This window comes from Silene latifolia, unplaced genomic scaffold (genome assembly GCF_048544455.1).
Source record: "Silene latifolia isolate original U9 population unplaced genomic scaffold, ASM4854445v1 scaffold_651, whole genome shotgun sequence".
NCBI classification, from domain to species: Eukaryota; Viridiplantae; Streptophyta; class Magnoliopsida; order Caryophyllales; family Caryophyllaceae; genus Silene; species Silene latifolia.
Window position 1 is genome coordinate 1 of NW_027413561.1, and position 25,648 is coordinate 25,648.

Consider the following 25,648-nt stretch of genomic DNA (forward strand, 5'->3'; position numbering starts at 1 on the left):
CGTTCTGCCGGATGATGCCTACAGCCTACTCATATATAGTTCTACCTTTACAAGGTTGGCCAAGGGCCCAAAAAATACATAGTTGGGCCCATGGCTCTTCAAACTGACAATGGAATGCATCAGTCTTTAAGTCGAACCCTACAGAGGAATATGTTGCTCTACTATGTCATCTAACCCAAATTCTCATTTTATACAGCACGACGCTGGCCCATATATATGCGAATTGAATATTCTCTACATTTCATTTTATTGTCCTCTTTTCTCCCAAATTTCACTTCATTAATGGTCCTATTTTTTAATATGGTAATTGAGTGAACTATTAATATTGTGCCTAATTTACTAACTACGAAATACTACTTTCTCCATCGAAATGAGATTGTCTTCCATTCTCTTTAGTTCTGAGGGATAGGGTTGTAAATTTACTTTATTTCTTAAACCCTTCAAGAAATACTCCCTCCTATTTTAAATAAATCTCCATATTTTATTTTTCGTCTATTCACAATACTCTCCATATTTCCTTGTTGTGACTTTTTTATACTTATTTTAATCACCTCACCCCACAACAATACCCCACAATACTCATACTTTATCTTATTTTAATCAATTTACCCCACAACAATCCTTATTTTAATCACCTTACCCCACAACAATACTTATTTTAATCACACAATATCTTCCCTCTCTCCAATCTCCTACCCCACTCCAATACTTTATCATATAATACTATCCTCCCTTAATTCTCGTGCCCTCCATGAAAGGGGAGGGTTATGTAGAATAGGAAGGAGTAAAATATAAGACGATAAAAGTGGGGTGAAAGGACTACTTTTTTTTCACAAGTTTTCACCTTCTTTTCTATAGTATGTTAAATCATGTAACAGGCGCAGGTCGCACCCAAATGGAGGAGAGAGAGTTCGTTTTATAAGGTCAAGGAGGTTCCACTCTAAAATCAATTATTTATAGAGGGAGTAGCGCCTTATAAAGTGGTAACTCCTCTCTCTTTTATCGATGTGGACACTCACATGTGGGAATATATGGGTGGTTTTCTTCACACTCCCCCCTCACATGTGAGGCCCATAGCAAACCGTGTTATTTTCCAACGGTTGCGAATAATAAGCCCAGTTAATTCATCATACCCAGGATAATAACCGTGGCCTCTGAAACCATGTTAAATCATGTAACGGGCCTGGGCCGCACCCAAATGGAGGAGAGAGATCATCCTTTCCTTTTTCATCTATTAATATAACTCTCCCCCTTTCCTTATTTAGTAAACTTTTATACTTATTTTAATCACCTTACCCCACAACAATACCTCACAATACTCATATTTTATCTTATTTTAATCAACTTACCGCACAACAATACTTATTTTAATCATCTTACCCCACAATAATACTTTTTCTCTCTCCAATTACCTTACATCACCACAATACTTTACAATAAAATAACTTTTCCCTTAATTTGTGTGCCATTTAGAAAGAGGAGAGTTAAAATGAATAGAAGAGAGTATCATTTATGAGAGAAAACTAAAGTGATGTGGTACTCAGTGGTGGAGCTGGGATGAAATTTTCGAATTTTTTAGTTAAATTTTTCGAAAATTTTTTGAGTGGACCTTATGAAATTAGTTGTTCGCCCCCTTTAAAATATTTCACCCCTAAGTTCAAATTCTGGCTTCGTCACTAGGTACTCCCTCCTAGTATCTAAGATTTTTCACATTTTCTAAAACGGCAAATTTATAAAAATCTTACACTTTCCTTATTTACCTATTATTATGGTTATAAAGTATAAGAACTTGTGACTCTATATACTCTATCTTACTTTCATTTGCATCCCCACATATTAGCATACCATTAAATTTGTCCAAAACAAATGTGAAAAGTCTTAAAGAATAGGGAAGAGCATTACCTATCACAAACAAATTTCGGACAATTCATGGACTATACAACCAGTTGTATATGTTGTACAGTGTAGAACCTGAGCTTTGTGTCAAAGTATCCGAGCTTTATATTAAAGAATATGAGCTTTATTAGAAAGTATTGAGTTCATTCATTTACACATTAAAAACATGAAATTTAAATTAGCTCAGAAAGAATACACGTAAGCTCGGATTCTTATACTTGGTTGTACCATGCTTATGGTACAACTGGATGTATAATCCTATTTGTGAATTTCGGATGACCAAACAATATGAGATGAGAAAGAAAAAAGAGAATAATTATGTATCTTCTCCTTTCTACTTTTCTTTTAATTTTTTTTCTTACAACCGATTAAAATATTATATATATTACTTCACCAACTTCCTTTCAACCCCACATAATATATACAAACTTAATCGATTTTGTCGATTGTAAGAGGGGAAAGGGGAAAAAGGGAAAGGGAAAAGGTGATTTTATTAATTACACAAATTCTTGTTTGTGACGGACGCTATCCGTCACAAACAAGAGACGGGGCAAATCGATACCACATTGTGTAATATGGGGCGGGTAGTGCATATGGGTGGGCCAACAAATATTATATAAAATTAGTGAGTGGGGAACAAAAGGTACAAGGGCATTAAATGCCATCTTGCATGAATTCCTACACCAAATCACACTTTACGTCCCAAATTTTTGTTGATGGATTACCTACTGCCTCCTCCTATGCTTTCACCTTCCTCAACCCTAACCCCCTAAACTTTCAGTCAAATTTCCATTGTTTAATCATGGATTTCTAAAGAAGAATTCATAATTATTATCAAACATTCATGCAAATTATCACAATCATGTTCATTGCTTAAATTATTTCTCACAACACCATTGTTATGGAGGAGAACTCGGCAATGGAGGATGACAATAATCAACAAATTGTTGATTTTGAGACCGTTCAGCCTGCAGCAGATTCTAGTATTGTTGAGACCGCCGTTTTTGAAGTACTTGATGGTAAAGACGACGATGATAATAATCAACAAATTGTTGATTCAGAGACCGCACAGTCTGTAGCGGATTCTGGTAATGATGAGACTCCTGAGATTGAATTATTTGATGGTAAAGACGATGATTTTCCGACGATGTTGATGAGCAAAGGTTTGTTTTTTATTTTGTTTTGATTATGGTGATGTTTTGATTGGACGATTTGCTATAATCAACAAATTGTCACCATTATTTTTTCTAACTTCCTTGCTTAAATTTGCAAACTTTGTGTTCTTCATGATATTGTTGGACGATTTTAGGTTTATTTTTCATATTTACTTGCATAAAGGGAAGTATTCATGAAGTTTGTTGTTCATCTTGTGTTCATGAGATTGTAGGTATATTTTTTACCATGTTTTCTTTTAAAGTCATGTTTTACGATTTAGATCTCTGTGTTTATGAGTGTTAGGTAAACATCTACATTTCGCTGATTTGATCGTTCAATTTATTAAGTATTTGTTCATTAGATACAGAATGAGCTTTTTTTTATGTGAATGACAAGCTTCTGATGTTGTTGGAGTTGAAGATGAAGATTAAGCGTGCATAATCTTACAGCTGCTAACCTGACAGACGCACAAATTTCGTTTTCAACAGACTATCATGTAACGATATAATGTCACCATTTTAGGGTTCAGTGTTGCCATTTTAAGCAAAACGAATTATTTTGTCAAAACCCATTAATTTGTTTTAGCTATTACCCTTTAAATTAAACTGTCACCCTGATAGTGATGAAATGTAGATGTTTTAGTAAGAAATCTGACAGCAAGTAGTTTGTGTTTATAACTAATAATGGTGACATTCTGGCTGAATATGGTTCCTTTCTGATTAACTATTAAAATGTGACCACTGTATTGCTAAATTGTCACCCTGATAGTGATGAAATGTAGATGTTTTAGTAAGAAACGTGACAGCAAGTAGTGTGTGTTTATAACTAATAATGGTGACATTCTGATTGAATATGGTTCCTTTCTGATCTACTATTACAATGTGACCATTGTAGTTCCGATTTGTAGTTGCATTAGTATGAAATATTAGAACATATTTAAACTTAAATTGGTGACACTATAACACAATTTGGTTACATTCTGATATTCTGTGATAATGTGACCATGATAGTTATCATATGTACGCGTTTTAGCTAAAAATATTTAAACTTGAAATGATGACAGTATGACTAAAGTTGTTTACATTTTACGTACTGTTATAATGTGACCATGATACTCCTGATATGTAGACGTTTTAGTAAGAAAACTGACAGCAAGTAGTTTGTGTTTATAACTAATAATGGTGACATTCGGGCTGAATATGGTTCCCTTCTGATTTACTATTAAAATGTGACCATTGTAGTTCTAATTTGTAGTTGCATTAGTATGAAATGTTGGAACATATTTAAACTTAAAATGGCGACACTGTTACTAAATTTGGTTACATTCTGTTGTTCTGTTATAATGTCACCATGATGGTCATGCTATGTAGACGTTTTTGCTAAAAATAATTAAACTTGAAATGGTGGTAGTACGACTGAAGTTGTTTACATTTTATATACTGTTATAATGTTACCACGAAACTCATGATATGTACACGTTTTAGGTACAAATTTTTAAACTTGAAATGGTGACAGTATTAGTAAATTTTTTTACATTCTGATATTCTGTTATAATGTGACCATGATAGTCATGATATGTAGACGTTTTAGTAAGAAATGTGTCAGCAAGTTGTATGTGTTAACAATTTATAATGCTGACATTCTGACTGAATAGTGTTTCCTTCAACAAATGGAAGGTATTTCTTCAAATTTGAGAGAGTTTTGTAACTTAAAATGGTGACCTTTGACTAAGGCTGCATACATTCTAATTTACTTGAAAAATGTGACCATCATAGTTATAATATGTAGACGTTTTAGTAACAACCGGACAACATGAGGCGTGTATTTACAACTTAGAATGGTGACATTCTCACTGAAAATGGTTACGTACTGATGTTTGTATTAAAAAGGATATAATGGTGACATTATGACTAAAGTTGGTTACATTTTCATTAAATGTTACAATGTGACCAGGATAGCTATGATATGTAGACATTTTAGTAAGAAATGTGACTGCATGTTGTGTGTTAACAATTTTTAAATGGTGACATTCTTAGTAAAGTTGATTATCATTCAGTGTTCCCCTGTTAACCAATGCTTAATATATGTTGTCATAGGTACGGATTTATCAGGTTGTTTACTTGGAATAAAAGCTAGGAAATGGGAGCACATCTTCAGCTTGTATAAGAAACATTCGCAACTCAAGGGCTTTAGTATCAAGAAATCAACATCTCGTAGGGCTGACGTGGAAGACAGGCCGCTAATTGAGAGATACTTTAGATGCTCTTGTGAAGGTGTACATGGGAACGGGAATGAAGTCAGTAGTAGGAACGCAGCAATTTCTCATTTGTAAATGTGCGCACTGTGTTAGGACAAAAGTAAATGGTGATGGATTATGGGAGGTAGTGCAGCACGTGCTTGAGCATAATCATCCTTTCACACCCGTCCAGTGGCAGCATCATCATAGGTCTGAGCGCAAAATTTCAGAAGCGGAGGGTGAATTAATAAAGGCAATGACTGAAGCGCATGTACCTCCTTCAGTCCAATTTAGGGTTGCTGCGGCCGGGGCTGGTGGTGATTCGTTTGTCGGTCACACAAAACGAGACCATATTAATTACGTTAACAGATTGAAGATGAAATCAATTGAAGGTGGCGATGCAGCCACTTTGATCAACCTCATGACTAGTAGGCAAGCGGAGGAGCCGGGTTTCTTTTTCCGCGTTCAGTTTGACGAAAAAGGCAGATTAAGTAACCTGTTTTGGCGGGATGCGATGATGAGAGATGATTATTTGTTGTACGGAGATCTTTTAATCTTTGATACAACTTATCGAACCAATAGGTACAATCTCATTTGTGGAGCCTTTGTTGGTATTAACAACCATTGGTCCAATGTCATGTTTGGTTGTGCATTTGTGTCGAACGAAAAGGAAGAATCATTCGAGTGGTTGTTCAAGGTTTTCAACGAATCCATGGGTGAGGATGTTCGTCCTGTCTCTATCTTCACTGACCAAGACCAAGCAATAGCAAATGCAATTGAAACGGTATGACCTTTATTTTTTACTAATATGGTTACACGGGGTCATATTGTATTGTGTCGCCATGTTTCGCCACAAATGTTACCATCTTTCTTAACACCAACATTACTTAAGATAATAACAAAATTGGCCTATTTTCTCATGTTAGCAGAATATGCCATATATGTGACCATCTTCGTTTGTAGAAACATATGCTAATATGGTTACATTTTTCCATATTGTCTATGGACCACAAATGTCACCATCTTTCTTAACAATAACATTACTTAAGATAGTAACATTATGTCCTATTTTCTCATGTCAGCAGAATATGCCATATATGTGACCATCTTTGTTTGTAGAAACATATGCTAATATGGTTACATTTTTCCATTTTGTCTATAAACCACAAATGTGACCATCTTTCTTAACAATAACATTACTTAAGATAGAAACATTATGTCCTATTTTCTCATGTCATCAGAATATGCCATATATGTGACCATCTTTGTTTGTAGAAACATATGCTAATATGGTTACATTTTCTCATATTTTCTATAGACCACGTCAGTATTGATAATGTTACAATGGTGACAGGTTTATCCCCAAACCAGACATCGTCTATGTCAGTGGCACATTCAACAAAACGCCATATCTCACTTCGGTAAACTAAAGGGTGATCGTCCGTTCCAGAATCTATTCAACAAATGCCTTCATGGTTGCTACAATGAGGCTGAATTTGAGCAGACTTGGCATAAAATGTTGTCAGATTATGGGTTAGTCAACCATAATTGGTTTAAGAGATTGTACAAACATAGAGCCAAATGGAGCACTGCTTTCAACAATCAATTCTTTTCAGCCGGGATTTTATCGTCCCAAAGGAGTGAGAGCACAAACCATGCAATGGGCTTTCAAGCTTCTAAGACTACATCCGTTACCGAATTCTTTGGGATATTTGAAAACACGGTCAAAAGATGGCGGGGTGAGGAAGAGCGTAAAGAATTCAACGGTATTAAATCCACACCATCTTCTGTGTACCCTCTAGTGGATTTGTTACTACATGCATCTCAGGTTTACACATCGGAGCTGTTTCGAGTGTTTGAGAAAGAATTCGCGCTTGCCATGGGTACTCGTGCTGTCATCCTTCCGATTGATGACCCTCAGGTGTTGTTGTATCGTGTCTACCCTGCTGCCCAAGAGGAGGACAACCATCATGTGACGTACGATTGTAAGAACCAGCTAACAGAATGTACGTGCCGAAACTTCCAGGTTAAGGGTATGCTTTGCAGCCACATCATCCGTATCCTCCACATGCATTCTGTTTTCGAGATACCGGAAAGGTACATACTCCGTAGATGGACCAAATTTTCAAAGACTATAGTGTGGGAGAGGTTCCTGCCAAGCGACGTACGCAGAAATGCCGCTCATGACGCCATCAATTGGCGTCGATCAATGTTGACGGCTATGAACTATCTCATCAGCAAATGTCAGAGTGTCTCTGATGCAAGAGCTGTCGTGGATAAGCTCTTTATTAAAGCGAATGAGGAGATCCAATTGTTATTTTCTAAGCTTAATATGGAGGAAGAGGAACCAACTGTTGATGGTTCCGAGCCTCCTATTCTTGACCCTGTACGTTGTACTACTAAGGGTCGTAGTCAACGAAAAAAAAGGAACATGGGCACGAGGAAAAAGGCTAAGAAAGGGTCTGAAGTTGGGACAGGGGATAGTACTATGTACGTCGCTGTGCCGCGTCTTATATGACATACCATGTACATTGCAATCCTTAGGTGTTTTGTACTACTGTGGACCAAATATCACTAATGTCCCCAAACAAGTGGACTTATGTGCCCATGTTTGGTTGTATGGGTTTTGCTATCTAAATGCCTTTATTTTGGGTCAACTTGGAAACTTATCCCGACACGGTTTTTGTGCAAACATTCTGATATATACCAACGTTTGCTTATTTTGCCCCATATGTCACCATTGTTGCTCACAAATGTATCCTTGTTTGATCCATATGTTACCCTTTTAACTAAATATATTTGAAATAACTCATCCTATGACTACTCATTAATTTCTGCTCATAAAGGTAACAATTAACTCTAATATGGTCACCTTATAGCCTACACATTGACAATGATTTATCTATTGTATTTGTTTACGCGACAGAATTTCTATAAAATGGTGACATTATAGACAATGTCAACAATCAAAATGCCATGTGTTACCATTTGTTAACAATATAAATTTACAAAATTGTTAATTGTAACCATTTTAAGGTTCGGTGTTGCCCATTTAAGCAAAACTCTTATGGCATTTGTTACCATTTTGCTGTCAAATTGCTTAATAAAATTTGCACAATTTTAATTGTAATATGGTCACCTTATACACGACACATTGACAATATATATGAAAGACAATGATTCTCTATGGCATTTGTTTACACTACAGAAACTCTATAAAATGGTGACATTATACACAATATGAATTTACCAAACTGTCACCATTTTAAGGTTCAGTGTTGCCCTTTTAAGCAAAACGCATGTTGTTGTTTAATTGCGTAATAAAAATGCACAATTTAAAGACATGCTGAAATTGTAACTACATTACTGCTAATAATGTGACCACATTAGTGCACCCATGTCATAGCATGGGGGTAGTTCAAATGTTTACAAAACAAGGGCTATTTGTCAGTCCGTTCACAGCCCGAAGGACACAAATTCTTGTCCCAAAACACTACATTACCAAAACGACCAACAACTACAAAGTCTTCATTATAAAAACCAACAATTAAACTAACGAGATACGGCAGGAACGGTTTTCTTCTTTCCGGCAGGCTTTGGGACTGGACGGTTCGGTGCACGGCTTACTTCCGGAGCGGGATTGTTAACGGGTCCTCCTGGTGCACGGTCTCGAGCACGAGTGTACCTTAGCTCGTACGACCTGGCGGGCGTTTTTTCTCCAATGTCATCTAACCCCAGATCAAAGGATGGCGGGAGGACCACGTTCTCCATAGCTGCGTCCACCTGATCAAGCATTGCTATGAACTCGGCATTGAACGTGTGGTCGCTATCCAATCTCTGCGAGAGGGGTCGCTCCGCTTCACCCGCCGCTTCACCAACTCCTTCATGCTCGTTCCGCACCGCTTTGAGACAAAGGAGGATCCGACATCATTTCGCCGCCATGTCACGATGCAAGCGTGAAATCAAACGGTTCCTCTTTATGCGGGTACCATTTAAGTACACGTGGCTGCACAGCAAAAAAACACACTTAGTTGACTCACATTTTTAACAATGAATCATAATGTAACAATTGGCCATACAATACCAACATTTCAGCATGTACAACCAGAATTTACAACTACCATGGTAACAATTGGTCATACAATACAAACATTTCACACTAAAGGATAATGTTACCATATATAATCAGAATGTCAAGATTTTATCTCTACTACAAAGCAGCATATTTCGACTATAACGGTCACATTTCAGGACTAAATCAGAATGTAGTCACCCTAGTCCTAAAATGTGACCATTTTAAACATTTCAACACATTACATTCTGGAACAATTCAGACAGCAGCAGTGTAAGTTTTGTTCGTACATATCATTCAGTATAAATTGTTTTAGAATTTATTAAAGTGCTAGTACTTACGTCGTTGTACTTAAAGCGAAGATCCTCATCAGAAGGGAGGTCGTCTGGAAGTGTGAAAGTCACAGTCCTACTTCCAGTATCCTGTGCAATTGTATCCTTCTCGGCTGCACGACCCTCCTCCCTCCTGATAGCCTCCACCCCAGCGTCGTCCTTCTCGGCCTGTCGAGCTGCCTCCTGCCTGATAGCGGTCACTTCAGCTTCAACCCTGTCAACCGCAACCTTGTAGAATTTCTTTTCCAGAAAAAGTGATATCGGATACGTGGTCAGATCCCACACCCCTATACCAAAGCCCCTATGCACGGTGTAAGCTTTGCACTCCTCCTTAACTCGCTTCTTCATTGCGTCATAGGTCCAATGACGTATCAGGGGTAGTGTCCTCTTCTCAGTGCAGACCCTCCAAATCAGCGGTGAAAGTACACTATCCGGAAGAACATTAGGCACCCCCATGCTTTTGCCCTCGTTTTCTTTCCATGAGTCAACGGAATTGTCAAAACGATCCATAATGTATGAACACCAATCCATCTTTGGTATGGCATCAACATCCTCCACTGCCCCAATCAGCCTAGTGTCGATTCGATTGTGCACGGTCGGGGCCAAAAACGATCCCATTGCAAATAACACAAACAGCCTCTTAAAATCTGGTCCACCGTCCACCAATTTCAGCATCTCAACTCTAACAACTTTGTCCAGCTGTATATCCTTATTTGGTAAAGCACCAAATCTCTTTCTCCAACTCTGTACTAGCTCTTTATCATCTGTAACAGTTGGCACATCCTCCCCTTCACACGGTAACATGAAGACATCGTAAACATCATGCTTACTGATTGAGAAATGAACAAACCTATTAAACAAAAGCAGTCTAGTGTGCGTATCATATCGTTCAATGACCCAATCAACCATGGTATGAATAAACTTAGATGCCTTCAGCTCGAGAAGACCTCCAAACCCTATATCCTCAACATCCTTCCTCTGAGCTGACGATAAATGCTCTATGACGTAGTGTAGGGAAGCTGGTGATCCATGTCCCTCGACCTCCTTCATCTTCCTATATTCGGAGACAATGTATTAATATTTTAAAAAAAAAGCTTAACATGATAACATGATGTCGAACAATTCATCAGATACAATAAAATGGTAAACATACGTTCCTTCCTTTCTCATTCGTTTCTTTTTTGGGACCACTGCCCCTTCAGCTAACTTTCTCTTGGACCCTTGCCCAACCTCAAGCTCCTTCGACCTCTCCACAACATTCGCAGCTGTCACAGATGGCTCTTCTTGCACAGGTTTCACAGATGGCTCTACATGTAACACACAAAATGGTCACATTACATAATATTGTCATTATTGTGACCATCTTAAAATATTGTCATACGTGTCAACATAATTAATATGTCACCATCTTTGGCTAACAATGTAACCATTTTAGATTAGCTATATTACTGAATTATGGTAACATTTGAACACTAAAGTACATGTCACCATTTTGTTGATTTATTAGATGCCCTCACATATGGTCACATTGGAACACAATACCAACATTTCTAAACTATTGTGGTCACTACTAAGACAACCACACATTGGTCACTGTTTTATCATATATATGTCACTATGTTAACAATTATCGAACTATATGTCGAAAGTTAGGTTTTTAACAAAAGTGGTAACATATTACAAATATCAAAATATGTCACCATTTTAATTCATGTGTCTCCAACTTTTGTCTTTTATGATACCATTTTAAAATACTGTCATACATGTCAACATAATTACTATGTGACCATCTTAAGAAAACAATGTAACCATTTTAGATTAGCTAAATTACTGAAATATGGTGACATTTGAACACTAAATACATGTCACCATTTTTAGATTTATTAGATGCCCTCACATATGAATTAAATATATGTACATTTCTAAAATATTGTGGTCACTACTAAAACAACCACACATTGGTCACTGTTTAATCATATATATGTCACTATGTTAACATATATGGAACTATACGTCGAAAGTTCATTGTTTGACAAAAATGGTCACATACTACAAATATCTAAATATGTCACCATGTTAATTTATGTTACCATTTTAAGTTTTTAGTTCTACATTAATGTGGTCACATTTCATCACATTTGGTCACATTTTAATCATCGAAAATATGTCACTATGTGATTAGTAAATCTGATACCATATTAAGTTTGGTGGTATCCGGTAAGGTGGTGAAATTTCTGCACATATTTCAGCACATATGGTCACACTTTAAAGAATAGATATATGTCACCATTTCATTGTCAATCTGTTACCATATTTTGATAATTCCTCTCCAGTAAGGTGGTTACATTTCACCATATACGGTCACATTTTAATGATCAGAAATGTGCGACCATGTGATTACTAAATCTGATACCACATTAAGTATTCTGGTATTTGTAAAGTGGTCATATTTCACCACATATGGTCACATTTTAATGATCAAAATTATGTGACCATGTGTTTAGCATATCTGTTACCCTGTCATATGGTGCTCAAACCTATAAACAACAGAGAAAAGATGATTTTGTTGATAATTTCTGGTCTACACTAATGTGGTGACATATCAACACAAATTCATGCCACAAACATACTTCACAATCAGAATAACATTTCTAAAATAAAATGGTAAGATGTTAGGCTTTACCGTCTGCTGGCGTCTTATCTTCCTTCCTCTTCTTCTTTTCCCCAAGAGCAGCTGCCATTTTCACCACTTGATTAAGCACCTCTGCCAAACGACCATCGTCTGATTCCGACCCCTGCTTCTCGCCCTCAGCACTGCCACCCTCCTCAACACTGCCTCCCTCATCACCACTGCCTTCCCCGTCCCCCTGACTACTCGCTTCTGTGTCCTCAGAAATCTCTTCTGACGCATCATTGTCTTCCCTTTTATCCGTCTCCACCGGTTCTCTGAAGGAAACCCCAGATCGGACCTTCTCTTTACCCTTCTGCATGCCAACCTTTCCTTTTCCTTTCTTCTCACCTGGTGACATTTTGAATACCAAAATATTATCAGAAACTACCCTTAAGTCTAAAAACCTAAAGCCTAAAAACCTTAAAACATAAACGGATCAACATGCGAACCCATTTCAGTCAACATGCAAAACAATTTTTCTGGAAAAAAACCGAGAAATAACCTTTTTTTTCTGGAAAAAACCATCAAAACGTAATCTGACATCAAATAAAATGCATATTTCTCTTGTAAAAAAACAATAAACCTAATCTGATTATTGTCTCATATTTACGCCCTCATTTGAAGATTTTTATGCCAATGTCATCATTACTTTGTTACCCAAAATCTTACCAAAAAAACCCTAAAACGAAATGTGATTACTGAACAAAACTGTATCCAAAAAATGGCGATTCAAGTTGAAGAAATACCTTCCATTTGTTTGTTTGGTGTCGTCCTCCTCGCCATTTGCTTTTTCCCCATCCTTCTTGTCAAATGTTACCACTGTAATAGACGATCAAGATGAAGAAATAAAGTTCTTGTGTTTTTTTATTGCTTAAAGAAAGGATTAAATGGAGAAAAGTTGCGGAGATGAAGATGAAGATGAGGAGTTGGGGTTTGAGAGATGAAGATGACGAGTTTCAGAAGAGAGAGGGCAGGGATTTTGAAAACTGTTGATGAGAGAAGAAAGTGATTATGATTGTTGTGGTTAACCGTGTGCATTGGGAAGGGAAAGACCAAACAATTAATTTTTTAACCCAAAATGTCAAATCTATGTCCCACTCAAATTTCTTTCTTTTTTTATGTTGCACGGGTCAAGCTGCTCCATTTAGAACAATATGGTATCAAATATACCCGTCTCTCCCTTGTGACGGATAGGTGCCGTCACAAGGGAGACTAATTGTATTAATTAATTAGTTAATGTTGGTGAAGACATGTTAGTTGAGGATTAGTTTAGTCGGCATAAATATGTCTTATCACTGCTAGTACTAGTTTGTCAAAATTAAATTTCATCCCCCCTTCCCACTAAACTAAAAGAATAAGAACTATTTATAATTTTTCCGCTTAATTGATTAACAATATGGTGAATCCATATTAAATTTATGACTTTTATTTTATTGACTAAAGATTGCATCCACCGAATAAAATATTACAATCAGAATAAAATATTACAGTCAAATCAAATCCCTACTAAACTAAAAGGATAAGAGTTGCTCACAATTTTCCCGCTCAATTGATTGACAAATATGACGGGCCCACATTAAAATTATGACTTTTAATTTATTAACTAAAGATTGCATCCACCGAATAAAATATTGCAATCAAATCAAATGCAAACCAAAAACAGGCTTAACACTGTCATTATTCACGCTTAATATACTCGTAGTATACTATTTGTTCTTTTTTAAGTCGGTGGTTGGAGTTGATACTTGGCTCTGTTTGGTAAATGGCATATTGGCCAAATTTCATCATATTAGAGAGGTTTAGCATGTTTGACTTACTTAATACGCTTTATTTAGAAGCGTTTGGTTAATGACATATTGAAATAGATATTGGAGTCCAATATGTTATTTTGCAATATGTTGGTCCTACTAGCATATTGGGTTAGCGGATTAGAAAGAAAAAAAATGTCTTTTTTACCCCTTAAAAAATATTAACCTTCCTTTAATATATTTAATAAATAATTTATTCATATCCTTATTTGTCATTTTACAAAGGATTTAAACAATCTGCTAATCTAAAACTGTCAATTACCAAACACCTGTAATACAATTCTGCTAAATAAATCTGCTAGTTAAACATGCTAAATCATTACGCTAGTCAAATCTGCTCTCTAAATCTGCTTCTGCTAATCCTAATCCGCTGTTTACCAAACAGGACCAAGGTTTCAATTTTATTTGCTTTTTTTTTTCTAAAATAAATTTCCCTCTTCTTTTTTTTTAAGTTAACTAATCTTTATTAATATAGGTTGTTCTTAATCCATACTCTTTAAAAAGCCCCAACTTTGTTACTGTTCCTAGAACAGTAATTTATGCCATTTCTGCCCATTTTGCCCCTAGCTATTATCTTTATTGTTTTGGCGTCTTTCCTTTCCTCCATTTGTTATTCCCTTTCTCTCCCGATTGCTATTTTCTTTCTTCTTTCGTCCTCATTTTCTTTGAGATCAACTTCTTTTCTTTTTAATTGAACATGTTCTTCTTCCTTACCCTCATACTATTTGCTATTTTGTTCTTTTTAATTAAACCTGCGTTTCTTCTTCAGCAATTGTTTTGGTCTTCTTGCACTTGTTTTCCGTCATAGGCGTGTCACATCAGAGGTTAACAACAATGGCGATCACCAATTCAATCCGGCTGATACGAAAGCGTAACAAGTAAGTTGCCCTATTCATCCTTGTGATTTTCTTTCTATATGTTAACTATTGAGGTGGAATATTGATTGTGAATTAAATTAAATAATTTTTAAAGTTTAGTTTTTTGGGTTTAAATTGATTGCATGCAATCATCTGATTTAGTAAAATGATTGCATGCATAATTTGGACCAATTTTAATTTCTGGTAGCTATTAGTCTATTATTCACTCTTACTTTGATACATGAATGAAAATTCTTGCTACCCATTACTGTTGTTTGGATTTATGATAAACTGCATTGTATGGAGTCTATACTAATTCAGATTATTTTCATCAGGGTACTAATTTAAAGATACATTTACATTCTTATGATCATGTCAATTTCATGTTAAGGTGTCTTTAACATGATTGATGTGTGCATAAAACATCTACTCATAAAAGGAGTACAAGGGTACAAGGCTGAGATTTGGTGCATAAAACAATCTATTTGTATTAAGAATTTAAGACCGTCATTGGTGTGTAAGGTACTCTACTTAAATGAGTAGAAGACTGACATTTGGTAGTTCTGTTGATAAATCGATCTTACGTGAGTAATAATTGTATAAAGGTGTTTTTTTTTTTGCAATGATTGCGAGTCATGTTTTTTTTTTTTTTTCTGTGGCTTAACTCTTTGTATAAACTGGTGCAGGGTGATGCATGTTCACCAGTTAGTATGAATTATTACAAATATCGTTATTATGAACGTGTTCCAACACAATACCACAGGTAATAGCCCGTCTTATGAGGTCTTTGATCATTTGGTGGGGATTGATGAATACAGCAGAAGGGATAGTGAGTTTCCTTCTACACTGACAACTGAACAGACAAGAGCAATAAATCAGCAGTCGGACATAGTGTCAAATACGAGGCATCAGAATTGTAAGTTCTTGATTCCATTTGTTTACATAATATTGAATATAGGTCATGACGGTGTCTTCCATGTTTGTTGTATGTATCTTTCTGCTGGTCATCCGATTGATATTTGAACTGTAGTACCAAATTGAGCTGTCTTGGTCCACAAACTTTTTTTTTTGTTAGAAATTAGCTTGATGACCTGCTAGGGATATTGTACCAGGTTTGTAATTAGTGGTTATGACTGGTCAAATGGTGATTGTCAGTGCTAAATTGCATTTCACGAAACGTAAGCAAATACATATAATTTGCTTAAGCCTGAATTCTGCAGACTTGTACCAAAGACTACTGCCATATGTTTTGGCTTTATGATGATGGTTGCAATATGCTTTCTTATAGAGTTCTAGGTTGTTTATTCAATCGTTGATTTATTTTGATTAATTTTTCAGGCCCCAGAAGTCACCCTATTACACAGGACTTTTAGGTAAATGTCTCTCATTCTCAAATCAATTTTTTGTTTGGTGGAATATGTGCAGTATGTTATGCTTTTAGTCCCCAACTATAAGCTTTTAGCTGTTTATGAAATGTCTGCCTCTATATTTTAACTTCTTGTTACTCACAATTTGCTCTGTTTCTCAAACTGCTATCCTCGTATGATCGTATCCCACTCTTTCAATGTAATATTGATTTGCTTCAAGTTGATGACTATTTTTTTTGCCAGTCTTACTTTTCCTCATTCGAAAAATTCATGTTCTCGCTATTTAGATGTAATATACGGAGTACAATGCATCAAATCCATTGCAGTTGTCACTCTGATGCTGATCTGAACAGTATCATTACATCTATTTAGTTGTTAGAGTGTAATGGAGCATCTGCTTAATGGACCAATTATATAACATATTGTCACCATGCTAATAACTATAAATATGTATCTTTAGCAACCTAATATTTAATGTCAATAGCTGTGTAAAATTTCTGATTAATTGTGGCTGTGTACAGCTTCATGGGAACTTATGTTGATCCGAGTGAACTGATATCAGTTCAGGTGGGACAGTTCGAGAGCTCGGACCACGAGGTTCTTTCTTTCTTCATATTTTATACATATGCTCGGAGAATTGTTCCACTAGAAATATAAGTAGATTGGTTATCTGCTTTACTCAATGCTACAGGGAAGGGATCAACGATAAGCGTAAAAGAGTGCAAAAACGATGTATAATCTTTTGAAATTGGAATAATAGCTTGATCTATACCGGAAACTTAGGTAACATGATTATCATCATCATTTCTGCAATTTGTACAGAAAAAGGCAGTCTCTTTAATTTGGGTAACTGCTATTAGTTAATTTCCATGGTTGTAATTGTATAAAGGTGTTTTTTTTGCAATAATTGCGAGTCATGTTTTGTTCTATGGCTTAACTCTCTGTATAACTGGTGCAGGATGATGCATATTCACCAGATAGTATGAATTATTACAAATATGGTTATTCTGAACCTGTTACAACACAATACTACTGTAACAGTCCGTCTTATGAGATCTTTGATCATTTGGCGGGGATTGATGAATACAATAGAAGGGATAACGAGTTTTGTTCTACACTCACAACTGAACAGACAAGAGCAACAAATCAGCAGTCGGACATAGTGTCAAATACGAGGCATCGGAATTGTAAGTTATTGATTCCATTTGTTTACATAATATTGAATATAGGTCATAACGGTTCCATGTTTGTTGTATGTATCTTTCTGTTGGTCATCCGATTGATGATTGATGTTTGAACTACAGTACCAAATTGAGTTGTCTTGGTCCACAAACATTTTTTAAGTTCCTACCAGAGCGGTGAAAGTTTGATGACATAATATAGGAAATCAAAAAAGAATATTTAGTATAATCCTTGGACAGGGGAATTATAGGAATATGAAATTGATGTAGTGACTTGCAGGCTTTGATTTTTGGTTTGAGTTGTTTGGATTTAACGCTACTTATAAAGAGGAAGAAAGTGTAACATTAGAGAAGAAAGACCAGAGTTTGTGAGAGAGCCAGATGGCGAATATGGTATTAGCTTAAAGGTGGCAAAAACGAATCACTAATCGCATTTCAAACCACACGACCGAAATTCCATTGGAGAAGCATAGCAAGAGAGCACAAGGGGAAAAGAAAAGGGAATCACTTTTAAAAGGAGGGTAAGAGAAAACGGGAATATCTTCTTGGGTCTATGACTCTATGGACTATGTATTTTCGAGGAGGAACCTCCTTTTATCACAGGGGAAAACTGTTTGATTTTAGTTTATTAGTTATTTTCTCCTAGGAAACTTAATGGAGTCTCCGGCAAAAGCCTTTTGCTAAGTAGAGGTAAGGTTGTGTACCTTTGAACCTTCTATAACGCTATTTTTGCCGAATTCAGTCTCTGCCTGTCATAGAGTTCTTGCTTGAATTTTTCACGCTTAGAGAATGATGATTGATAAAACAAGATAACAGTACCAACAGTCAGTATTCAACGCCTAAAAAGTATTTAACGGGACATAAACGGATAAGAGGTCTGTTTTCTTTTCTTTTCCTTCTCTGTTAACATCAAAATTAAGCAAATTTGGTTATATTTGCGAATGTGACGTGAAACTGAATTTTATTTATTTCTACTTCTTTTTTTTTCCTATTGTGTGACATGTGAATATATTATGTCCCTTTATAGAAAAACAAGTTTTTTCAAACTTGTCAGATTTGTTACTATGGGACAAACAATCATTCCACGATTCCATAGAATACATCTTTTGCACTTTTGTCTCTTGGTTTAGTAAATACTTATTTTAAGCTAATTTGAGTCAAATCTTACTACACTTGCCATTGTTTTGACTGAACTTGAGCCAAACCCGAGAGCCTACCACTTCGACTGTGCTCATTTACCGCCTTTATTATAGCTTGATGACCTACTAGGAATGTTGCACCAGGTTTGTAATTAGTAGTGATGACTGGTGAAATGGTGATTGTCAGTGCTAAACTACATTTCACGAAATGTAACCAATTACATTTGGTGGTCATTAGTGGCATGCCAACTTTATGGCGAAGAAATCGACTCGGATAATATATAATTTTCTGTAAATCTTGTAATCTTAAGCCTGAATTCTGCAAACTTGTATCAAAGAATAATGCCAAATGTTTTGGCTTTATGATGATGGTTGCAATATAATTTCTTATAGAGTTCTAGGTTGTTTATTCAATCTTTGATTTATTTTTTACGCCCCAAAAGTCACCATAATACACAGGAGTTTCAGGTAAATGTCTTTCATTCTCAAGTCAAATTTTTGTTTGGTGGAATATGTGCAGTATGTTATGCTTTTAGTCCCCAACTGTAAGCTTTTAGTTGTTTATGATATGTCTACCTCCACATTTTAACTTCGTATTGAAGTTCTTTTTGTCAAACTTAAAATTCTCATAAATTGCATGACCATAACTTTGTGTGAATTAAGTTGTTGCTGGTGGTAAGGGTAGTTAATTTGGCAAAACGAAAACCCATACAAAACCTATAATTTATACTCCGTAGTATTGAATGACTAATTTGACAAACCAATAATAAGGGTAATAAGTTGGTTTAAGTGTAGGTTTTCTCCTATCAATAACTTGGGTTTGTTAAATTCTCATAAATTGTTACTATCTGAGTCTTCAAGTAATAGTCAATTTCGCCCTAATTCATTTATAGGGCGGCTAATAGTGTTAAAACGAAGTGAAGCAATCTTCCTCATCAACTAACCAACCGAATCTTTTGGAGTACTGGTTTCTATGGAGGCGACCAAGAGAATTCCGCTTAAGTTCCTCTACTGTTCAAATGTGATGCCCAGGTTTTCTTCCTCTTATTTCTGCTAAAATTCATACAAAGTACGTTATCATCGCAAATACTCATTTCAAGCGGCCGTTCTGCAATTAAGACGGATAAAATGTGACCATTTTATGATAAAATGTAGAAATTTTCTGATAAAAAGTCACCATCAATTAATTTGGTGACTTTTTATTATAAAATGGTGACATTTTTTCTCGTCTTAAGGGAGACTAGCTGCATTATCATAAACTTTTTCAGAAAAGGATTACAAGTTTCCGAAATTTGTTATAAATCTGAGGATTTTTAAGCGAAAAACAATCTGTATCGATTTATTTCTATTAAGAAAAAGAAAGATTTGAAGACAATAGGTTGTAAATGCAGAATTTGTCGACAAATGATGTAACTTTGGGAAAGCTAACAAACTGTACTAATGATATAATCCTGCCAAATATACGAGTTTTGTATGAGACCAAAGTTGATCCTTATCTTAAGGGGTGAGTCTCATATGTAAAACCATCTCATATAAGTTTCGATGACTTGGTTTGAACAACTTTACCGCCATAACACAGTTGGCTCACCACGGAATGCGATATGTCCCGCTAGGATATACCTTTGGCGAAGAGTGTTTAAAATGGACGAGGTGAAGGTGGATCTTCATATGGAGCCGGTACATTTGCCGGAGATGGGTCGCCACAGCCAAGTAAACGGGAACTTGAGCTAGCATTCTACCAAGGCAAATGTTTAGCTGAAGTTACAAAGAAGCTCAAGACCTAAGAAACCAAAGACTTTCACCATCCAACAACGACTCCATAAAATTCAGTAATAAAGATTACAGTACCATTTGTATACATATCATTGTTTCTGACACAGTTTTGTTGAAATTAAAAGGCTCTTTCTCTCTTACTGATAGGGGCGAGTTCACCTTATCAAATGGTGTAGCACCTGCTATACCATTATTGAAAAAACATGCGAGAATTGACTTTTCACTTTCTTAGTTTAACTCACATGATTGATTAGTGAATAAATTGTTCTTGGATGTGTTTTTTACTCTTTTTTTTTCCACTGCAGGAAGACTACTTACTACATTCAGATTTTTCCAGAACTCAAATTGTGGGTATGGCAATGATTAAGGTTGTCGACCATTGAGCACCTAAGAGGGAAGAACGCTACACGCTGCGAGATTTTCCTCTGCATTTGCAAGTTTTTTTTTCCGCTTGTTTTAATGTCTAATATTTTCCTACCAAGCTAAAAAATATTTAAAAGCACTGGATTTTTAATTTTCTCTTATTTTGTGTAGTTTTATACTTAGCCACTAGATCATTGATTGATTTGAATTCGGTATTTTCTTATCTTTTGGAAAGCCTGGTCATCAGATTGAGTTGTTGCTGTGTTTGCCGCTTGACTTTCTTCTTAATAGATGAAGTGAAGGTGAATCAAAATGATGATGATGATGAGGAGGAGGAGGAGGTAAATGGGGAGCGGGGGCAGGAAAATGATGAGAAAGGGGGAGCAGGGGAAGGGGAAGTTGAAGGAGAAAAGGATTAGATATGGCGTTAGTTCAATTAAAGTAGAAGGATCAAGGATAGCCTAGCTATTAAAGGTAATGTTAGTACCCTTACCCCCTATTCATTATGATCTCTACGATGAACCCAAAATAGCTAACAAATGTAAATTGATTTTGATGCATCTGTCACTTGATTGTCTTAGTAGAGGGGAGAAAAGCAGGAGGAAGAGGAGGAGGAGAAGAGGAAGCAGGAGAGGAGTAGGTTTTGATTTTGTATGCTTTGTTTATAATGGTTTTTAATTATTAAAATACATTGTTATTATAGGGATGACTCATTAGTGAGTTGTGGCCAATGATTCTGGTGCATTGTTTATAATTTTTTTGGGCTCTTATAGAGACTCATTAGTGAGTGCTTCAAAGCCAAATATTTTCTTCGCTTATTTGGGTGGGAAGATAAAAAATCTGTTGGGCTTAGTTCCAGCTCCATTAATATGGAAATTCTATATGATTCCATAATTTAGGTTGCAAGATTAGGACTGCCTCAAGTTTGATTGTTAACTATTGATAGAAAGAGCAAATCAAGCCTATGTGATTCATATGATTGCTTCAATAGTGAGGGATTTATGGGAGTTTATGTCCGTAGGGATTGAATGTTATAATTGCAAATCATAAAAGACATTAAATTTTCTCATTTTCTGTCTACTCTTAGGGTGTGTTTGGATTGGGGGATTTGGAGGGGAAAGAAAGGGAGGGAGAGTAGGGGATCTAAAATCCCTTGTTTGGATAGTAAATGAGGGTGGAGGGAAATGGAGGGGGAGAGATTTGGAGGGATTCAATTTCCCTCCTCCAAGCCTAATCAAAATCTCTCCACAATAGCCAAGATTTGGAGGGAAATTGTATCCAAACACCCACACTCCATTCCCCCTCCCCTTCCTTTCCCTTCCTTCCCCTTCCCTCCTTCCCCCTCCCCTCCCTTTCCCTACTTTTTTCCTATCCAAACACACCCTTAGAAAATCCTTTATATCTAACATAGAGCAAGGAATCATATTTCTTTGATATATATTTGAAAGTATTTTTTTGTCTTATGCTACAACACTTCTTTTGTTGTGTAAAGCTTGGGAGATGAATGATAAGGTCTTTGGGACTTTGCAAGTAAGTATCTTGTCCGTTTGTGCACTCATTAAAGGTGCACTGTTGGTTTTGGTTTTATATGTAAGTGTAGTAATCATTAGTGGTGAAACTAAAAAAAAAGGCTGTGAGATAAGGTGACTCAATGGATGATATGTTGTAGTATTGTAATTTTAACAGTAACAATATATTATGTGAAACTCAAGCTCGAGATCTCACTTACAATAAATGTTCGTTTTTTCTAAATTCTGTTTTCATAGGTGAATGTTTCTTATATTCCAAACCAGGCCAAAGATTCGATAGTTAACATTTGATGCAGATTTTATGCAACTTTTTATAGTTGTAATTTAAATTACCTTTAATGAAAATCGTTCTCTTGGATTTCCGTTTCAATTTAAACTACCTTTAGTTCTTTCCTTATTGTTATCTTTCTTCTCGCACAACTAATTGTCCTTCAGAAATCACCGGGTTTTAAGATATTTAAGATATTTATCGTTCATGGTTTTGGTCATTACAAAGACGAGTTTTATTAGCATCTCAGGTATATTATCTTATATGTCAAAACCCTATAACACCTTATTTGTTGTTTATTTGCCCCTGTTGTTGTTGATCACTTGATGTTTGACGTTTTCTTTGTCGAATTATTGAATTGTGTGTTGAATTTCTGAGTGAAAATTTGGAAAATTTGAACGGAGTTAACTCACCTTATACCTGTTGTCCTTCTTTTGTTTCTTTGAGTTCCCCGAGCGCAGATACACAATGCCCTGTCCAATTTTTCCTCCCCAGTTTTCCTCTTTCTCATCTCTTTAGTAATAGTAGTTGTTACTTCATTTGCCCTACTTTTCAGCGATGCCCATACCACCTTACTGTAGCCAAAACATCGGCAGGTGCCGTTTTAGAGAGGCATGGAGAAGATGATTATCAATCTGACGGTAAACCCCCCTACAAATTTAAAGTTGCACTTATTCTTCATTGACAAAAGTTAATACTGTTGTAGGAAGCATGTTAAAGATGAGATTAATTCCTTTGGAAAATGTGAGTAGATGTGCATTATATGAAAAAAAAAGTAGAATCTTTTAGTTTAATTAAACGATTATGTTGTTGCACTCCACATTTTTATTTATGTGTTTATGTTCTGTTTTTACTTTTTTTTTTATTACTACCATGGCTTTTGAATTTGGGTAGATGTGTATATATGGGAAATACTTTGGAGTTTAGATCGATCGGTGCAGGTTGCAGATTCAAGATCGATCGGTGGAGGAATAGACCGTTGAAAAAGAGGATTGTTTTAAGTTACTGGAGTATAAGATTGACATTTTACTCAATTGCCTCTCTTTTGCCAAGATTGGAGTAGTTTGGTTGCTTTTGACAGTTTAGTCGTATGCTAATAGGCCTGTACTGATTTCCGCAATCAATTGATATGGCAGACCCTCTCGACTCCGAGGTGATGGTTTTGGGCCTTGCAATAAAATGTCTTGGTAAAGAAGATATAGTTCTTCAGGTTACAGGAAAGTTCAAGGGTACTTGTTTTACATTTTTGGCGCTCACCAGTTAGGTCAGTGAAGATTTCGCTAGGGCTAACAAGTTGTGATTATTGATGATCATTGTTTTTAAATATAGCTTTTGTCATAATTCTCAACCTAATAAACCCTATCCTCCGTCAAATATGGATTATAGCGTTCATTATGTTGAGAATTATGGTTGGCTGGTGTTTTTAAAATATTCAGTCAATCGACATTTTAAGACTCGGGATTATAAGAGTCTAAGCGCCATAATGCTTTGTGATAGTGAATTATATGTTTCTACTTTATACTAATAAGATCGTTCTCTCTATTTGAGTACTCTTAAGTCCAAGTCCGGATGGGTGCCTGAGATGGATTCGAACCAGCACCTCCGAAAACGGGAAATTTTGATGCCTAAACTGTAGATAGAAATGTTGCTGTCGGATAAAGAACATAGCTTCCAAGCAATCTTAGGCCAAAAGTATGCACGAAGGTGAAAGAAATGTGACTTGAGGAACTTTGAATGCAACAACAAAGAATATTATCATTAGTTCATTTTTATTACAATATTACTACACTTTTAGTTGTTGCCAATTTGCATTACGCATGACGTTTCAAGTATTTACGCAAATTTTGTAATAAAAATTATGCTCGTTTCACCATCTATACATATATAATGAACCACGCCGCTTTCTATTGATACACTAGCGCCTTACTTCCGCTTAGAATTCCACCAAATTGGAGCACCGCGCCCGATAGGGCGCGGTGCAACAACTAGTAAAGGATAAAGAGTAAGAATCAATAATTCTAATTTTTTCTATTAAAAATAAAAGAAAAAGAATATACGGGTAAATACTACTTTTTAATTGTTTGTAAATCGTCCTTCTAGATGTATCGATACTGTTTATATATGTTTCCGTTATAAGGTCAACTAGGTTTGGTGCCCGGCTTCGCCCGGGCTATCTCTATTTACCGTTAAATTTTATTTTCAATGAAATAAACTATGTTGGGGTTGTCTAACTCACGCGTTTACTATTAGTCTATTAGTATAATATTTTTCTATGACATATCTTATAATTATGATGAAATGTAAAACTTATTTTCGAATTATGAGACATGTTCATTACCCCGCTATTAATATTATTACTTTCACGACATTCTTTGTTAATATCATTACGTTCATTACTCCCGTGGTTACTATTGTTTCTTTTACTAATTTCTCTATTTTTTTTTGTTAAATTCATTATTCTCGTTAATTTTATCCGGCCTATATTTAAATAAATAAAATATTTCCTTGAGTCGATTGGTTATTTAATTGTTCATACTTTTTCTCATCACTGTTACTTTCACTACATTCGTTGTTACATTCACTACTCCCACTGTCATTATTATAACTGTCACTACTCCCACATTAATACCGTTAATTTTATTAATCTCGTTGCTGCTACTATTACTTTTACTACATTTAGCTTAATTTATAAATCTATGATGATACTAATTAATTCCATAAGTGGGGCATGTTAATTTTAAGGAAAATCACTATATTTTTTGTGTTTTCTAAATTTAATTATTTTAATTTAATGTAGTTTCCATAAATATTCTTCATCAAGGCATCTTTATATTATAATTTTAACCAAAACTATATAATATTTACATTGAGGTCCCTTTATCAGGTCCATCACACGGTGCTATCGATTTAAAACTATATAGTATATTTAATTTGTATAAATTTCTTTAATTACATTAAAGTCCCTTGGTTTCTGGATTTAATATATAGTATTGATATGCGC

The 25,648-nt window shown here is 35.6% G+C and overlaps 4 protein-coding genes across 10 annotated transcripts; 3 read left to right on the forward strand and 1 right to left on the reverse strand.

Moving 5' to 3' along the window:
- Positions 1-2,422: 2,422 nt before the first annotated feature.
- Positions 2,423-5,383, forward strand: LOC141639960 (uncharacterized). The gene is made up of 2 exons (XM_074448927.1): positions 2,423-3,059; positions 5,148-5,383. The coding sequence occupies exons 1-2, from the start codon at positions 2,798-2,800 to the stop codon at positions 5,381-5,383; spliced, it is 498 nt and encodes a 165-aa protein (XP_074305028.1). The 5' UTR covers positions 2,423-2,797.
- A 15-nt stretch (positions 5,384-5,398) lies between these two features.
- On the forward strand, positions 5,399-8,027 carry LOC141639963 (protein FAR1-RELATED SEQUENCE 5-like). Its single transcript, XM_074448936.1, has 2 exons — positions 5,399-6,071; positions 6,642-8,027. Exons 1-2 carry the CDS (start codon positions 5,544-5,546, stop codon positions 7,803-7,805), a joined length of 1,692 nt encoding a protein of 563 aa, XP_074305037.1. The 5' UTR covers positions 5,399-5,543; the 3' UTR covers positions 7,806-8,027.
- An 812-nt stretch (positions 8,028-8,839) lies between these two features.
- LOC141639962 (uncharacterized) lies at positions 8,840-13,584 on the reverse strand. The gene is made up of 5 exons (XM_074448935.1): positions 13,109-13,584; positions 12,375-12,710; positions 10,845-10,998; positions 9,697-10,745; positions 8,840-9,189 (listed from the first exon to the last, which is right to left on the reverse strand). Exons 1-5 carry the CDS (start codon positions 13,158-13,160, stop codon positions 8,840-8,842), a joined length of 1,941 nt encoding a protein of 646 aa, XP_074305036.1. The 5' UTR covers positions 13,161-13,584.
- Positions 13,585-14,768: 1,184 nt separating this feature from the next.
- Positions 14,769-24,558, forward strand: LOC141639961 (uncharacterized). Of its 7 annotated transcripts, none has more exons than XM_074448928.1 (8): positions 14,769-15,048; positions 16,916-16,991; positions 17,353-17,581; positions 17,856-18,096; positions 19,608-19,746; positions 20,793-20,920; positions 23,784-23,911; positions 24,206-24,558. In XM_074448928.1, the coding sequence occupies exons 1-4, from the start codon at positions 15,005-15,007 to the stop codon at positions 17,945-17,947; spliced, it is 441 nt and encodes a 146-aa protein (XP_074305029.1). In that variant the 5' UTR covers positions 14,769-15,004; the 3' UTR covers positions 17,948-18,096; positions 19,608-19,746; positions 20,793-20,920; positions 23,784-23,911; positions 24,206-24,558. The 7 variants fall into 7 exon arrangements, with proteins under 7 accessions (XP_074305029.1, XP_074305032.1, XP_074305033.1 ...); XM_074448931.1 differs by lacking the exons at positions 23,784-23,911; positions 24,206-24,558 and adding exons at positions 15,846-15,943; positions 16,366-16,400 and having other exon boundaries at positions 14,772-15,048; XM_074448932.1 differs by lacking the exons at positions 23,784-23,911; positions 24,206-24,558 and adding exons at positions 15,849-15,943; positions 16,366-16,400 and having other exon boundaries at positions 14,772-15,048.
- The last annotated feature ends 1,090 nt before the right edge of the window (positions 24,559-25,648 follow it).